Source organism: Squalius cephalus (assembly GCF_949319135.1).
Source record: "Squalius cephalus genome assembly, chromosome: 7".
Lineage (NCBI taxonomy): Eukaryota > Metazoa > Chordata > Actinopteri > Cypriniformes > Leuciscidae > Squalius > Squalius cephalus.
Window position 1 is genome coordinate 825,270 of NC_137128.1, and position 19,089 is coordinate 844,358.

The 19,089-nt window shown below is 34.1% G+C and overlaps 1 protein-coding gene across 1 annotated transcript; it reads right to left on the reverse strand.

The window, feature by feature from the left end:
- Window positions 1–7,789: 7,789 nt before the first annotated feature.
- On the reverse strand, window positions 7,790–18,233 carry LOC307161622 (single-pass membrane and coiled-coil domain-containing protein 3-like; the record flags this gene model as incomplete). Its single annotated transcript, XM_079876479.1, has 2 exons — window positions 7,790–10,149; window positions 18,076–18,233. The coding sequence occupies 2 exons, from the start codon at window positions 18,231–18,233 to the stop codon at window positions 9,465–9,467; spliced, it is 843 nt and encodes a 280-aa protein (XP_079732605.1). The 3' UTR covers window positions 7,790–9,464.
- Between the last annotated feature and the right edge of the window lie 856 nt (window positions 18,234–19,089).

The window sequence follows — 19,089 nt, forward strand, 5'->3', positions numbered from 1 at the left end:
ATATATATATCAAATAAGCTTTTGTTTAGCAATTTTTATATATATATATAAAATAAAGTCATCAACTAAGATGTTAGCTGTTCCAATTTTGGCTATATTCAAACTAATGAATACATAAATAGGCCGAAAATGTAGGCCTATAATCTTTTTTTTTTTTTTTTACAAAGAAAGAGTACACTTGAAATATTGTTGAAATTTTAATTATTGTTGTAATTGTAACCTTTTTAATAAAATAGCAACACATATTTACAAGATAGATGTAAGCAAAATCTTAAATGGTCAATATAAGTCTTCTTCTAATTTTTTGTCCTTGCATTGTGGCTCAGTCAGTCAGAGTCACACCTGAATGAATGGCTAATTATGCATAATGGGTGGGACATTTTGTATTCCAAGGTGTAAACCACTCCTCGTTCACGCCCACTCGCATAATGGCTTTCCAAGCAAAACCTGTTTTACATCAATTTAAATCAATGTATGGTTTTATCTGAACGATAAAGCAAGACTATTTTCACATAATTTTGAAGCCAGAACTCGAAGGAAGAACATCCATTTCTCAAAAGTCTTATTCATGCATATTTATTATGAGTTTTGAGGTCTTCTTTCAGCAACTTTCATTTTTTATTTTTTCAATAACCACGCATAAGCATTATTCTCTTAAAAATAAAAAAATATACATGCATGGTGATCACATATTTTGGTAGCCCTGTTTGTGCTATATAGAGTGAATTTACACCTTTGCCATTAACATGTTTATAAATAACTGAAAAAAGCACAAATGTCAGAGCATGTCAGAACACCTCCAGGGCCCAGAAAACACCTCAGACTCCAGAGGGTTAACCACCACTGTCGATGAATGGGTACATAAATCACTCAAAATATGTATATCATTTTTAAAATTTCCCAAAAATGGCCTTAAAGACCAGTTTTATACGTTTTTGGTATTAACGGTTTTTTTTTCGCAAATCGGTGATGACGTCACGTTGGGGAGAAGTGGAGGAAAGCTAGCCTCAGCCTAGTATTATGGTGCGTTCAAGTCATCTCGTATAGATCGTATTTACGAGTTGAACGCAATTAAACGCCACCACAATGTCGTAAATACTTAATAATTAAATGCATGGTCAGAGGAGAATGAGTGGAGGGCATTTTTTACAGTCTATGGTGGAGAGTTGGTGAAGTGTCCTGGTGAGTTGCTATCATTTAGCAATGCAGCAATGAGCACTGGAGCTAGTCTACGAGCAGCAGTGCACAATAACACCACTTTTTTCTTTCTTTTTTTTTAATGTCATTGAATAGCACAGAGTGAAAAATCAACGTTTTCTTTATATCTAGTGGCAGTGATCATGACGTTAGTTCAGATAAGTACCGGTAACCTTTGTCATAGTGTAGTACTGGTAAACTTTGTCTTTGTCATCTAGAAATAGAAGGCATCATGCTAGCTATATTCTAAGCGTTTATCTCTTCCTCCGTTGAAAATGTTGTTGCAAACGTAGCCTCCGCGTGTCTGTCGCTGTGTTTGGCAGGTGCTTGTGTGGGCGCCGGCGGTGCCGTCCCATGGAAACTGTGTTGGAAAGCTTGTGCTGTAGGGGAGTGAGTGCGTTTTATTCGCTGGACCCCGCGACCAGATGTGACGTGCCTCACTCAGCATCCAGAGTTTTTACACCAGCACAAACACAGTAGTTCACCATTGTCAATCTACCTATATATTTCTATATATTTATCTATCTAGCTGCTAGCTATCTATGCTAACGTTATGCTATCTGGCTGTCTGCCTACCTCTCTCTATACTAGCCTATCTATCTATATCTATCTATCTATTTATCTGTCTGTCTATCTATATCTATGTATTTATCTATAATCTGCGCTAACGTTATCTGAATACTCTCGTCTGCTACTAGTCACTCTCAATGCGGGCCGCGGGCTTTGGTAAATTCTCTCCCCAACGTGACGTAATGCAATGCATTGCGGGGGAAAGGAGAATCGTTGCAAACCGCTACTTTTTCGTATTATATTCCTTTGTGATGCCCAACAACATAAAATACAATGGATAACAGTTTAAATGTTTATTACCAACAAGTAAATTGCACAAATTCGATGAAAAAAAAAACCTGCAACACGGCCTTTAATATAATCATGGAGGCGTCCGCGCGGTCACTTGCACGTTAACTGGAGCGCATCTCATCCTAACTTAACGAAACTCAGCCTATGCCTCACACAGACATGAGAAATACATCAATACACAAAGCTTAAATAGTCTTTAAACAAAATAATTTAAAACGAAAGAAAAAAGCTAGGCTACTCTCTGATTATGTAATTCATAATGTGCATTTCTCTCTATAGGCGCGTTCACTACAGAGATGGCGATCGTCAACTTCATCTCTGCAGCCGAGTCGACACTAGCTGTGTCCCAATGTGAAGGCTGCGTCCTTCGAAGGCCGTATTTGAAGGCCGGATGGCCGTAATTGAAGGCCGATTGCGTCACCACGGCGCGACGAAGGACGTCCCAATTCAAAAGCTGCATCCTTGGAAGGTCGCATTTGAAGGCCGATTGCGTCACCGCGGCTCGATGAAGGCTGTCCCAATTCAATTCTCCATCCTTCGAAGGCCGTATTCGAAGGCCGGTTGCGTCATCGCGCCGCGACGAAGGCTTCCCTGATTCAAAAGCGACGCCAAATGCACCCTTCGTTTCCCCGTGAAAAGAAGGATACATAAATGGACACTTAGCGGCCTATTCTACCCCATAAGTCATTGCGCGCCGTTGACGACAGCATTTATTTATTTATTTTTAAAGGCGGCCGAGACTAGAGATCGGTGGTGGACAGCAAATTCACATTTAAATGTAAGTATTATGTTTTCATTTACTCAAATAGCTAGCGAAACCAGAGTTAAATTTTCTTATAAACTTATTCTTAACTCCTTCGTCACCATTGCGTGGCTTCATTTATCAGGTAGTTTTAGGCAAAACTTGTGGGAATAACGTTATTAGTTTAACGACCTATTTGTAATATTTGCACTTGTGTATTATAAGAAATATCACTTGTAAAACAATAAGTAAAAGCAGTAGATAAGGCAATGGGGTTTCACTTGTATGTGTTTTTGTAGTGCTGTCATGCAAACTATGTGGTTTTAACCAAATTTTAGTATACAGAAATATGATTTCTTAAGTATTTTGTATGCATGTTTTGATGTGTCATATTTTGCTGTGTTAACAATGCACTCAAGATTAGCTCCTCTGTGTTAAGTACCCTTTTCTGCTTTTTTAGAACAATTCAGGAAAAAATGGGTCTATATATATATATATATATATATATATATATATAAAAGAAAAGTAATACATCTTTGCTGAAATGTATTGTCCTGTTGTTGTTAACAAGCCATGGTTCATTTGCTCTGCCTTTAGGATTGCAAGTGTCCTGGGACATGTGAGGGTGTGAGTGGGAAACTCACTGCTGAAACTTGGCCCTGGTGTGTCCTCATGGATGAGATGTTGGGACAGAGGCATTGCACCAACCCCCCTGTCCTCATCGCCTCAATCCCTGAGGACACACCAGGGCCGAGTTCAGTAGTGGGTGCCCACGGTGAGGAGGAGCCAGGGGCAGCAGCACCAGCACGAAGGCGGCGAGACAGGACGAGTTTTTGGACTTGATCACATGTATGATATAACAAACTATGGGTGATTACTTTATATGAATTATCATGTTACGCACAAATGTAAGAATTGGCTTTCTGTAATGGCATACTTTTTAGCATTTATCTATAATCGTTTACACGATATATTTTAATATCAAATGTATTAGTATGTATTAGTTTAGCTCTAATGTAATCACAGTTGTACGGATAGACTGCCCATGTTTTCATTCACATCCCAAATTCTGGGCCGCTTTGGTTTTTAGATAACGTCCCAAATTCTGGGCCGATTTGGTTTGCAGATAACGTCCCAAATTCTGGGCCGATTTGGTTTGCAGATAACGTCCCAAATTCTGGGCCGATTTGGTTTGCAGATAAAGTCCCAAATTCTGGGCCGCTCTGACAACACCGCAATTTCTGGGCTGCTCTGGTTTTTAGATAACGTCCCAAATTCTGCATTTTCGAATTCAGGCCAGTTTTTGAGACATTCTGCTTAGCTGACAGCCAAGTTTCTAAGTCATGCATGCACAGTTTACCATAAACTGGACCATTAATTCATTTTAAGAGTAACCCTTAGTACATGAATCAAAGTTAATGTATTTTTTACTCTCCCCAGAAAACATTTAGGAACATGGTATACCAAAAAAAAAGGACATCTCATTTGCTTATGTAATGTCCATCAATATATAGTGAGGCATAGGGGTTTATCAGAACTTCTGGGTTTAAGAGACCAGTGCCCTTCAACAACTTCAAATAAATCCTATTGAATTGTATTAGTCAATATTTCCCTTATCTATTCCTGATAGTTTATACTGTAGGTCAGGGGTTTTCAACCTTTTTTTGAAACTGTACCCCTTCTATCTGGATCTTTCAGCTTGAGTACCCCTTTACAGTTTTCGCTCAACTGAACAATACCTCAGTTACAATAAAATAATCTGGAGAATAATCTGATGTATGATCCATTTGTGACCCCTGGTCCTTGTTTCTTTTTTCAGGTCAAAAAAGTCCCCTGGGTTGACATTGTCTATACCTTTTAGGATTTTGAATGTTTGAATCAGATCGCCGCGTAGTCTTCTTTGTTCAAGAATAGATTCAATTCTTTTAGCCTGTCTGCATACGACATGCCTTTTAAACCCGGGATAATTCTGGTTGCTCTTCTTTGCACTCTTTCTAGAGCAGAAATATCCTTTTTGTAATGAGGTGACCAGAACTGAACACAATATTCTAGGTGAGGTCTTACTAATGCATTGTAGAGTATTAACAATACTTCCCTTGATTTAAATTCAACACTTCTCACTATATATTCGAGCATCTTGTTGCTCTTTTTTTATAGATTCCCCACATTGTCTAGATGAAGACATTTCTGAGTCAACATAAACTCCTAGGTCTTTTTCATAGTTGCCTTCTTCAATTTCACTATCTCCCATATGAAGATTAAAAACGCCAAAAATGCCTCGCGACTGAAGCTCTCTCCAATTTCCCTGCCATCATCAGTGATTTGTGTGGTAACAAGCAGGGACATCCATCACACTGATACTAGGTAAGCGTTTTTTATTCTTTTTTAATTAGCATCAGTACTGTACGTTTTAGTCACCAATAATTTAAAAATGCCAGTAATCATTTTTCGTATTGAGGTCAGCTGTAGAGATGCGTGGATAGTGAACTTTTCTTTGCCTTCTTTTCTATAACATTATCATCAATAAAAATACATGATTGCGGTAAACTTGTGCGCGCAAATTAAAAAACAAAACTGTTAGCCAATACTGTAAAATGTTGCAGAAGAAAATCCACTCGTTTTTTCATGCAAAAGTGAAATAGAACAAACAGAACAACAAGATGAAGACTTGGATTCGGAACACCAGAAAAAAAGAACAAACAAAGCTCACATGCATCAGTAGCCTGGGTGCCAGCCCGAACCCCGCCCACAATATTTTTTGGTTGGGAAGTTCGGTCTGGACTCGCTCCGTTGAGGAGCTATTATGCCCGAACAAAAATTGTTCGGACCAATCAAATTGTCAGGGCGGGCTTTATACGATGATGGACAGATGAGCAACGGTAACGTAATCACCCACGTCACCAAAGAGCGCTTGATTTGAATTAGTTTACAACAAAGACGACTGCAGCTGGAGAATTGAGATTTCACGAGTTCACATTTACAAATAAGTCAGATAGAATAAATGCGTATATAAGATTTCACGAGTTCACACAAATAAGTCAGATAGACTAAATGCGTATATGACGTGCTGTCCGAGGAGAGGGCTGTGGGCTCGGTAGCCATACTCCCCCCGTGTTCCTGGTTGTGAGAGAACAAGACAAGAGTGAGGATTCGGGGTGGTGGAGGGATGCTGAAAAACTGTCAAGGAGTGTTAGGTAAGTTGACAGAGTGAATATGCTTCCTCATGCTGATATAGGGTAACGTTAGACATGGTTTGATGACAAGTTGATATCGGATTGATTATTTGTACGTGCTCCTCCCGAACTTTGTTTATGAAACATCATGTGTAGATTCCGCCATCGCGTCTGTTATAGAAGATATGCACAGCACATTCATTTTAAAAGAGGAACAGAGAGCAGAGACATTTTGTTGGTTGAAAATATGAATGAAGAACATGCGTCATTTACTCCATTGCTCTGATTGGTTGTAGGTCTATCCCAGTGGTTCCCAAACTTTTTGAAAGCATGGCACCCCTTTGTAGTTTTTTTTTTTCCACGGCACCCTAACCCAATTAAACTAAACGAACATATGTACATACATACCGTATATACAATTATATCCAGATGAGCAAACAACCAATGAAGCATAAACAGCAGCATGAATTTATTATGAATGCATTACAACAGACATAATATGAGGCGAAACAACCCCTTCAGATGAATCATCAGTCCATCAATAACTGGACACACGTCAACAGACTGATTTTAACCAATTACGGTAGGCTACTGTATGTGAGAATCATTGGAATAAAACAGATTTAAAGATACTTAACTCTTTAAATAATAATAAACAACTCCAAATATTTTTGCATATGTTGGGGTTTTGATATGATTTTAAAATATGCTGTAAACAGGGTTTTAGCCTGTTATAGTTTTTCATTTTTCATTAGTTTTTATTTTTATTTCGTTTTGACTTTTTGTTTTCAAATTCAGTTTAGTTTTAATTAGTTTTTAAAGTGGGTTTGCTTGTTTAGTTTATTTTTTATTTTTTGAAAATGCTTAGTTTTCGTTTAGTTTTTATTAGTTTTAGTGTTAGTTTTAGGTTTTTTTCTTTTGTAATTTGGGTTATTTGTCAGGGGCAAGATTCAAAAAGACATAATGACATAACATTATTTAATATTTGAATCACATCTTATCTAGTGTTTTGACATCGACAACCACAACCAAAAAGTGCATTTTTCCTCAAACTTGCGACTAGTTAACTTTCTAAAGAAGGCGCAATCGCTTCTCGGGTCGACAATAACACACTGACAAAATTATATTCAGAATTAAAAATATTTTTATGCCACTTTTTAATGTGTGATTGTGTAAAGGTGTTCACGAGATAGAGAGACCAACCTTTCGCGAACTTGCTTTCAACATCGAACAAAACTCGTTCTCATGGAGACGCGGTGTGCACGGAGGGGAGGAGCTGTGTGTTTGTGAGCGTGTGTGTGTGTGTGCGGCTGTGGGCGCGCGCATGTGAGAGACGCGTGAGTGACAGAGAGAGCAGGGAAAGGAAATGCAGCTGAACGAACACGCTGCGTGTTTTAAATAGTGTTTTTTCCCACCTAGTTTTCGTTTTTTCGTTCGTTTTCGTTAACGATTATAACCTTGGCTGTAAAAGGTTATTATATGGTACGATAGTTATTTTAGGCTGTTTAAATTGGAAAATAAAGCTGAGATTCTGCGGCACCCCTAGCCAGTTGTCACGGCACCCACTTTGGGAACCACTGCCAATTGAGTGCAGAGTTTTTTTTTTCCTGGTTCGGTTGAGACACGCCCCATAATCAAATATCTGTGGAGCAGTCTCAGACTCACATTCTGACTAGAATATGAGTATGACGAAGTCATGCATCAGATAACAGAAAAAGAAAACAAGCAGCAAAGTTTCAGCATTATTGCAAAACTCTGCTTCCATGGGTTTTATATAATATTTTAACAATGTTATTTTTTTCTTTTTATTGTAAAAAGACATACACGGCATAAGTAATTCACAATGCATTCTGTGTCTGTATGTAGCTTTTCAGGGCAAATAAATCTGGTTCTTGAGTTTTAATGTTCTAAAACTTTACAGCTGTAAGTTACCAATTTATTTAAACTGTAGAGCATTATTAAAATGGTTTAATGAAATAATTGTTTTGGTCAATACAGTGATTTAAGGTATAAAATAAAAACAGGACTCATAACACCCTTGAAAACTTGAGCTGTGCGCCAGTAGTGACTACTGAATATCTGGAGTGACTAATGTTTTTATAAAGTATTAGTCACTAGTGACTACAAAAATCTAGAACCCAGGGGAAACCCTGGCGGGATCTCTGGTTTAGGCACAGAGCTGCACAACAGCGCCAGAACCGTGTAGCAGCAGCAGCAGTATTACATCCGTAGTGGTTTAGCACTACCATAGAGAATGAATGGGAAATGGTTTAGGGCGGTTTAGCTAAACAATTCTCGATCGCCGATAGATAAGTTCTAAGCTTAAACCACTACTCCATACTACCAGACTGAACTATAATTCCAATAATTTTATATAGTAATTACCCTTTAAGGTTTTCTCTAAAAACACGAGCATAACATTTAAAAAGGTTAAATGAGATGAGGTAACACCTGACAACAGCAGAAACCTACCTATTGTAAATGCGTTCAATTGAAATGTGTCGATTTGAACGGGACATGTTACATACATAAATATAAACAACACAAGACCAATTAACCAGTTACAAATCGTTTGCTTTATTTTTTAGCAGAGACTCTAAGATGAATATTAACTCTATAGGCTATTCAACTTTAACTGTTTAAATACAATATGCACAACCCAGAAAACAGAAAGTGAATAACACAACGCAGACTTCCTTACACCACATATTGACTCAACCTGAAAATAATCCTCTCGATTTAAAAGAGAACCTTGTCACGCACTGACGGCAGGGAAGCACATATTTTGAAATGACTCCGGGGGAAAAGCAGGAGTGATTTCATTCTGGAAGGAGGGGCGCGCAGCTCCAGAGTGAGTGAGGCGTGACTAGAGGAGGAGTGATACAGGGAGATTCCTGACATTTCAAATTTGACTATAGTCACCCGTGGCACTGAGAGGGTTAAGTTTACCACAAAAAAAAAAACAAAGATGGCCACCAGCAACCACTCAATTTCCTTATTTTTAAAGTGTTATGTGAAAAAAGTGCCTAAAAATAGGACATTGTGGATAATGGAAACATGCTTTTCTCAATAGTCTTATTTGGTGGCAAATGGCCTATAGGTGGCACCATAATAGGAATGCCATATATTGTCTCATGTTAAAGTGCAAGAACTCTTAAACTGTCAAACTTGAACCTTCACATGTGTTTTTTGGAGATACTTGTTCATTTTGCAGCCTCCCCAGTCTAACCCAATATGAATATTGTTCACTGTTAAATGTCTGTAAAATAATTTCATCTCTCTGTATGATTTTTGTCCCTAATGATATTTGTAAGCAATTCTAATAAGAATTTATGTCAATTCTGCATAACATAAAAAAGTATCATTTTCAAAAATCCAAGCAGAGCAGAAGCAGATGATATAGAAAAATGTAAAATGTAATTAATGAAGAAAGGCTTGTATTTAGCATGTTACAGCTGCCCCTCGAGGAAAAAAACACCATGCCCTAATTTTTATTTTTCCTGCATGACCTCCAGTTTAACAATGACATATATAATGCTATCCTGGTACTCCTCAGAGCTCGGTGTGACTTTCTCCACTGCATCTTTGTATTCCTGAATAACTGTCTCAAGGTTGGATTTTTCGATGGCCCCAAGGATCGCACTGGCAATCGCATCGATGGCAAACCCTAACACCCCTATACCAATCATAGCCACAGCGCAGGTACTGATCCTGCCCAGGGTTGAGACGATTCGACTAAAGATTACCCCTTTGTTAATTAATTCAACCACAGCAACAGAAGCAGCCATTGTCACGATGCCCATTGTGGTAGTTAGAGCCCGAGAAGCTATTTCAATCCTGTCAGAATTAGGCGTAGATATATCGCGGAGCTTTTTGTACAACTCTGGGTCCAGTTTTGCCTTCAGCTTCTCATCAATGTGGGTCAGCTCCTTTTGGATCTCGCTGATGGCACCGATTAGGGTATCACAGTTTTCTCTGATGCTGGCTTGGTTGTTAAGAGTGATGTGTGGCAAAGAGCACTTGAACTCTGTGTTGAGAAGCTTGGAAAGCCGGTTGGTGGCATTGAAGTTTTGAGTCATGCAGGACAACAGCTGTTGACTCAGACGGATCACCTCCTCACGCCGCCCGGGGTTGCCTGGAAAGAATAAGTCACTCCAAGACATTCTGAGTGAGGACCTGGATTTGAAAAGAAAATGAAGATAAGAGGTGGTGCACATTAACCCCCTGAGGTGGGCGGTATCGCCGGCGATACCAGGTCGCTTTTTTTTTTTTTATTAGTGTAAAAGAAACTCATAAATACTCTGTTGACTTTGATTTTCCATAGGAGTTTCATACATCAATCGATTCTGTTAAATGTGTATTATTTTTGTGTATACTCACAATAAAAACAAAGTGTTGTGCTTTTCGCCAAATAAAGAAAAATAAACATGATGCGAGTTCTGCCTTCTCTCTGTCAGTGTAGTCCATTCTGAAACGCGTCCGAAAATGAACAATAACTCAGCGAATACTCAGTCAAACAGGCATACAGACACACAGGCATGAAGCTTGAATTCTCTTCTTTTAAATGAAGTAATATATATAAAAAACAAATATTCTCATCTTGTGAAATCTGTATTAAAAGAGAGCGATTCCAGTCGAGCTCATTACAGCTCATTCAAATGTAATGTGACTCTGCCTACGGAGAGCGCATGCTATTCAAACGCAAATGAATGAGGCAATCCACGCAAACCTGTGAACGCCCACATATCAGCTCGAGAAAACACAAGTTTAGATCATTACTTGTTTACACCGTCTCGCAGCGCTGTGATGAATAACAATAATGGAAAAAGTACCTCAGAAGTGCGGGTATATCGAGGAGCGAGCTGAGGAATACTGTAAGTTTTTTTTTTCTTCTCACGTGAATCGGGTTTCTGTTTATGAATGAATGAACGGCAGAGATGCGCGCTGTTTACCACAGCTCGCAAAAAGACAGTTTAAATTTAAATCGCGTGTGTGAATGAATGATGATGTTTTAGCAAACTGTATTACTATACTGAGATGAGTAGAAATCGACTGAAATATGTTGAAATAAAATGTAGGCTATTTGTATAAGCAATACGTATTAAACTGCAAATTAACATTTATATGCCCTAATATTTCATAAAAACGTTACAGTCAGGCGAAATATGAAAGACAACATTTTGTTGACTAAATTTGAGTACAGTTTTTACTGTAGAATATACTGCCACATCAAATAAGCTTTTGTTTAGCAATTTTTATATATATATATAAAATTCTTTTTTTGTCAAAAATAAAGTCATCAACTAAGATGTTAGCTGTTCCAATGTTGGCTATATTCAAACTAATGAATACATAGATAAAATGTAGGCCTATAATAATTTTTTTTTTACAAAGAAAGAGTACACTTGAAATATTGTTGAAATTTTAATTAAGTTGGCTTGAGAAAGCCAACTTACTGAAATCCTATTTAAACTTAATATTATTATTATTCTTCTGACCCTAAATTTACAACTCTAACTCCCCCTAGAGCTTTAACTCTACAAACTCCAAACTCGGGTCAGACCTTCAGACTGTTCTGACTCGAGTTGCTATATCTTTTCAGACTGATTTGACTTTCAGTTTTCTTAAAAATTAATATTAAAAACCATAAAAATCCCATTGACTTGCATTGCAGACTGTTCAAATTGAGCCAAGACTACGGTGGCCCATTAGTGTACAAGCCAAAAACTCAAATCTAAACTCTCTGAAGCATTAGGCTCAATTAAACTACCATTCTAAATCAATCAATCAATCAATCAATCAATCAATCTATCTATCTATCTATCTATCTATCTATCTATCTATCTATCTATCTATCTATCTATCTATCTATCTATCTATCTATCTATCTATCTATCTTTTTTCTTTCTTTCTTTTTAACTAATCTATCTATCTATCTATCTATCTATCTATCTATCTATCTATCTATCTATCTTTTTTCTTTCTTTCTTTTTAACTAATCTATCTATCTATCTATCTATCTATCTATCTATCTATCTATCTATCTATCTATCTATCTGTCTGTCTGTCTGTCTGTCTGTCTGTCTGTCTAACTTATCTTTCTTTCTTTCTTTCTTTCTTTCTTTCTTTCTTTCTTTCTTTCTTTCTTTCTTTCTTTATCTACCTATCTTTCTAACTAACTTATCTATCTTTCTTTTTTAACTAATCTATCTATCTTTCCAACTTATCTATCTTTCTTTCTTTCTTTTTAACTAATCTATATTTCTAACTTATCTATATTTCTTTCTTTCTTTTCAACTAATCTATCTTTCTAACTTACTTATCTATCTATCTATCTATCTATCTATCTATCTATCTATCTATCTATCTATCTATCTATCTATCATTCTTTCTTAATAATCTATCTATCTTTCTAACTAACTAACTAACTTATATTTATTTATTTATTACTAATCTATCTATCTATCTTTCTAACTAACTAACTTATATTTATTTATTTATTACTAATCTATCTATCTTTCTAACTAACTTATCTATCTTTCTTTCTTTTTAACTAATCTATCTATCTTTCTAACTTACTTATCTATCTATCTATCTATCTATCTATCTATCTATCTATCTATCTATCTATCTATCTATCTATCAAACTTATCTATCATTCTTTCTTACTAATCTATCTATCTTTCTAACTAACTTATATTTATTTATTTCTTACTAATCTATCTATCTTTCTAACTAACTTATAAATCTTTCTTTCTTTTTAACTAATCTATCTATCATTCTAACTTACTTTATCTAACTTATCTTTCTTTCTTTCTTTATCTACCTATCTTTCTAACTAACTTATCTATCTTTCTTTTTTAACTAATCTATCTATCTTTCTAAATGATCTATCTTTCTTTATTTCTTACTAATCTATCTTTCTTTCTAACTTATCTATCTTTCTTTCTTTCTTACTAATCGATCTATCTTTCTAACTATATATCTTTTTTAACTAATCTATCCATCTTTCTAACTAACTTATCTATCTTTCTTTCTAACTAATCTATCTATCTATCTATCTATCTATCTATCTATCTATCTATCTATCTATCTATCTATCTTTCTAACTTACTTATCTTTCTTTCTTTCTTTCTTTCTTACTAATCTATCTATCTTTCTAACTTAAAACTAACTTATCTATCTTTCTTTCTTTCTTTTTAACTAATCTATCTTTCTAACTAACTTATCTTTCTTTCTTTCTTTTAAATAATCTATCTTTCTAACTAACTTATCTATCTTTCTTTCTTTTTAACTAATCTATCTTTCTAACTAACTTATCTATCTTTCTTTCTTTTAACTAATATATCTATCTTTCTAACTAACTTATCTTTCTTTCTTTCTTACTAATCTATCTATCTATCTTTCTAACTAACTTATCTTTCTTTCTTACTAATCTATCTATCTTTCTAACTAAAAAACTAACTTATCTATCTTTCATTTTCTTTCTTTTTAACTAATCTATCTATCTTTCTAACTAACTTATCTATCTTTCTAACTAATCTATCTATCTTTCTAACTAACTTTGCTATCTTTCTTTCTTTTTAACTAATCTATCTTTCTAACTAACTTATCTTTCTTTCTTTCTTTCTTTCTTTCTTTCTTACTAATCTATCTATCTTTCTAACTATCTATCTTTATTTCTAACTAATATATCTATCTTTCTTTTTAACTAACTTATATATCTTTCTTTCTAACTAATATATCTATCTTTATAACTAATCTATCTATCTTTCTAACTAATATATCTATCTTTCTTTATAACTAATCTATCTATCTTTCTAACTAACTTATCTATCTATCTATCTATCTTTCTTTCTAACTAATCTATCTATCTTTCTAACTAACTAGCTAATCTATCTATCTTTCTTTCTTACTAATCTATCAATCTTTCTAACTAACTTATCTATCTTTCTTTCTTTATCTATCTATCTATCTTTCTAACTAACTAACTTATCTTTCTTTCTTTCTTTCTTTCTTTGTAACTATTCTATCTATCTTTCTAACTTATCTATCTTTTTTAACTAATCTATCCATCTTTCTAACTAACTTATCTATCTTTCTTGCTTTCTAACTTATCTTTCTTTCATTCTTACTAATCGATCTATCTTTCTAACTATATATATTTTTTAACTAATCTATCCATCTTTCTAACTAACTTATCTATCTATCCATCCATCCATCCATCCATCCATCCATCCATCCATCCATCCATCCATCCTTCTTTCTTTCTTTCTTTCTTTCTTTCTTTCTTTCTTTCTTTCTTTCTTTCTAACTAATCTATCTATCTTTCTAACTTACTTATCTTTCTTTCTTTCTTACTAATCTATCTATCTTTCTAACTTAAAACTAACTTATCTATCTTTCTTTCCTTCTTTTTAACTAATCTATCTTTCTAACTAACTTATCTTTCTTTCTTTCTTTCTTTTAAATAATCTATCTTTCTAACTAACTTATCTATCTTTCTTTCTTTTAACTAATCTATCTATCTATCTTTCTAACTAACTTATCTTTCTTTCTTTCTTACTAATCTATCTATCTTTCTAACTAAAAAACGAACTTATCTATCTTTCTTTCTTTTTAACTAATCTAACTTATCTATCTCTCTTTCTTTCTTTTTAACTAACTTATCTATCTTTCTTTCTTTTTAACTAATCTATCTATCTTTCTTTCTTACTAATCTATCTTTCTTTCTTACTGATCTATCTATCTATCTATCTATCTATCTATCTATCTATCTATCTATCTATCTATCTTTCTTTATTTCTAACTAATCTATCTATCTATCTTTCTAACTAACTTATCTTTCTTTCTTTCTAACTAATCTATCTATCTTTCTAACTAAAAAACAAACTTATCTATCTTTCTTTCTTTTTAACTAATCTAACTTATCTATCTCTCTTTCTTTTTAACTAACTTATCTATCTTTCTTTCTTTTTAACTAATCTATCTATCTTTCTTTCTTACTAATCTATCTTTCTTTCTTACTGATCTATCTATCTATCTATCTATCTATCTATCTATCTATCTATCTATCTATCTATCTATCTATCTTTCTTTATTTCTAACTAATCTATCTATCTATCTTTCTAACTAACTTATCTTTCTTTCTTTCTAACTAATCTATCTATCTTTCTAACTAAAAAACAAACTTATCTATCTTTCTTTCTTTTTAACTAATCTAACTTATCTATCTCTCTTTCTTTTTAACTAACTTATCTATCTTTCTTTCTTTTTAACTAATCTATCTATCTTTCTTTCTTACTGATCTATCTATCTATCTATCTATCTATCTATCTATCTATCTAACTTATCTTTCTTTCTTTCTAACTAATCTATCTATCTTTCTAACTAACTTATCTATGTTTCTATCTAACAAATCTATCTTTCTTTCTAACTAACTAATCTATCTTTCTTTAATTCTAACTAATAAATCTATCTTTCTAACTAATCTTTCTCTCTTTCTTTCTAACTAATTAATCTTTCTTTCTAACTAATCAATCTTTCTTTCTTTGTTTCTAATCTTTCTTTCTAACTAATCCTTCTTTCTTTCTTTCTTTCTTTCTTTCTTTCTTTCTTTCTTTCTTTCTATCTAATCCTTCTTTCTTTCTAACTAATCCTTCTTTCTTCCATTATTTTCTTTCTTTCTTTTTAACTAATCTTTCTTACTTTCTTTCTTTTTCTTTCTTTCTTTCTTTCTTTCTTTCTTTCTTTCTTTCTTTCTTTCTTTCTTTCTAACTAATGCTTTCTTTCTTTCTAACTAATCCTTCTTTCTTTCTTTCTTTCTTACTAATCCTTCTTTCTTTCTAACTAATCCTTCTTTCTTCCTTTCTTTTCTTTCTTTCTACCTAATCTTTCTTTATTCTTTCTTTCTTTCTTTCTTTCTTTCTTTCTTTCTTTCTTTCTTTCTTTCTAACTAATCCTTCTGTCTTTCTTTCTTTTCTTTCTTTCTACCTAATATTTCTTTATTTTTTCTTTCATTATTTCTTTCTACCTAATCTTTCTTTCTTTCTTTCTTTCTTTCTTTCTTTCTTTCTTTCTTTCTTTCTTTCTTTCTTTCTAACTAATCTTTCTTTCTTTCTTCCTAACTAATCTTTCTTTCTTTCTTTCTAACTAATCTTTCTTTCTTTCTTTCTTTCTTTCTTTCTTTCTTTCTAACTAATCATTTCTTTCTAACTAATCCTTCTTTCTTTTTTCTTTCTTTCTTTCTTTCTTTCTTTCTTTCTTTCTTTCTTTCTTTCTTTCTAACTAATCTTTCCAACTAATCTTTCCAACTAATCTTTCTTTCTTTCTAACTAATCAATCTTTCTTTCTTTCTAACTAAATTTTCTTTCTTCCTTTCTAACGGATATTACTTTCTAACTAATCTTTCTTTCTTTCTAACTAATCTTTCCAACTAATCTTTCTTTCTTTCTAACTAATCAATCTTTCTCTCTTTCTTTCTTTCTAACTAATCAACTCTTTCTTTCTTTCTTTCTTTATCTATCTATCTATCTATCTATCTATCTATCTATCTATCTATCTATCTTCAAATGTTTTCTATCTATCTATCAAACTAATCTTTCTTTTTCTTTCTAACTAATCTGTTTCTTTTTTTCTAACTATTCTTTCTTTCTTACAAACTATCTATCTATCAAACTTTAACCTACTTTAAACATCAAACTACTTTAAACTTCTTCAAACTATCTGGTCCGGCTTTCTCAAGCCAACTTAAAGTTTGTCTCAACAAACTTTTTTTTCTAGTTATTGTTGTAATTGTAACCTTTTTAATAAAATAGCAAAACATATTTACAAGATAGATGCAAGCAAAATCTTAAATGGTCAATATAAGTCTTCTTCTAAATATATATTTTGTCCTTGCATTGTGGCTCAGTCAGTGTCACACCTGAATGCATGGCTCATTATGCAGAGTGGGTGGGACATTGTATCCTAAGGTGTAAACCACTCCTCATTCATGCCCACTCGCATATTGGCTTTCCAAGCAAAACCTGTTTTACATCAATTTAAATCAATGTATTGTTTTATGTGAATGATAAAGCAAGACTATTTTCACATAATTTTGAAGCCAGAACTCGAAGGAAGAACATCCATTAGTCAAAAGTCTTATTCATGCATTCATGCTTTTTTCAGTTATTTATAAACATGTTAATGGCAAAGGTGTAAATTCACTCAATATAGCACAAACAGGGCTACCATAATATGCGAGCAACGTGTATGTAGATGTTTGTATTTTTAAGAGAATAATGTTTATGCGTGGTTATTGGAAAAAAATAAAATGAAAGTTGCTGATTTAAGAACACAAAACACATATTAAATATGTGTCAACAAGACTTTTGACTAATTTATGTTGTCTCTTTAAGTTCTAGCTTCAAAATTATGTGAAAATCATCCTACATAATTGTTCACATAAAACACTACATTGATTTAAACATTGTAAAACAGTTTTTTTGTCAGAAGAGGTTTATGCGTGGGAGTGGTAATGGGCCATCAATATTAATGAGATTCAGACCAGGGGTGTGACATAGACGCTCCCTCAAGTGCTAATGGGCCATCGAGTGAGGCAGCCTGAACAAAGAATGAGGAGATTCAAATGTTTTGTTTTTCAATCTGTTTTATTGTAATTTTGTAAAAACAAAAGTAAAGGCAGGTATCTCACAGTAAATGCTTATGCCCCGTTGATGCGGGCTCTAAGCAAATCAAATGTGACCAAAATAAATAATCAGTCGGCTATAAACAAAGCAATTGTGAGCTATAAATAAACAAAAGTAAAAGGCAGGTATCTAAACATGATCTAAACATATCATTTAGGCTACACATACACATACAAATTTCCTAACCAAGGGGTGTAGCATACACAAAAAAAAAACCCCAAAAAAACATTTTTGACATTGAAATGGTACAAGGTATTAAATTCATGGTATAGATATGCACTTTCATTAGATCGTGTTGAATATAGGTAGATATCAAATGTCAATACTCTGGATGGCAAGTCCACCCAGTATAATATGTAAGCTCATGTTTTGAATAGCTTGTCAACTAATGCAAGTAAGAATAAATACTTACTCATCCGAAATTCTATCCACGGCTGCATCAAGTCGCTCTTCAAAATACAAACGGTCGTCATCAGAGTAGTCGCGCTCCTCTTCTGATGAAAATCTGGACTCTTCGTCGCTAGTATCCAGGACGAACTGAAGGGCTTCCGCACCGGTGTACCGTGTCATCTTCCCAACGCGCAGGTGACAAAATGATGAAACTTAAAGCGTTTAATGCATTTGCTTGGGGGCGTTTACCTGTTTTGCATAGAGGGCTTAGCACATTGTCTTGTGAATAGCGCGCTCCGTGAGTAGGCGTGAACGAATTAAAGTCAATGAGCTCGTAATTAGCTCGACTGGAATCGCTCTCTTTTTATACAGATTACAGAAGCTGATAATATTTGTTTTTTATATAAATGACTTCATTTAACACATGCGATCTCAAGCTTTATGCCCGTGGGTCTGTTTGCCTGTTTGACTGAATTTTCGCGGAGTTATAGATCATTTTCGAACGCGTTTCAAATTGGAGTTTTCTGACAGACAGAAGGCAGACATCGAAACATGTTAAAGTTTCTTTATTTGTCAAAAAGCAAAACACTTTATTTTTATTGTGAGTATCCTGAAAAAAAAAATAGAAACTGAACAGGATCGATTGATGTATAACACGAAAATTAAAGATCAAAATTAACAGAGCATTTTGTGTTTATTTTTCATTGCTAAAAAAAAAAACGAGCAAAACGCGCCGGCGCGTTTTTGGTCCCCAGAGGGTTAAGTGGTAGTCCACGTGTGTCATATTTTCCAATATGTGAAATGAGGCAAAAAAGGGGAGTCAGTTATAAGAGGTATAATTGCATTGGATATACTGTGGAGGATCTCCTTTCAGATGGTAGCCAGTTCTTTGTTCAAGGTCAGTAACTGGGAATGTATCAACGCATTTTAAATGAATGTCTCTTCTCCACAGAGCTGCATAACCCCTACCTTCCAAAACAAACAGCCGTTCACAATGTGGATGCAGATAAGTTTGAATGGGAAAAAAGTACAAATA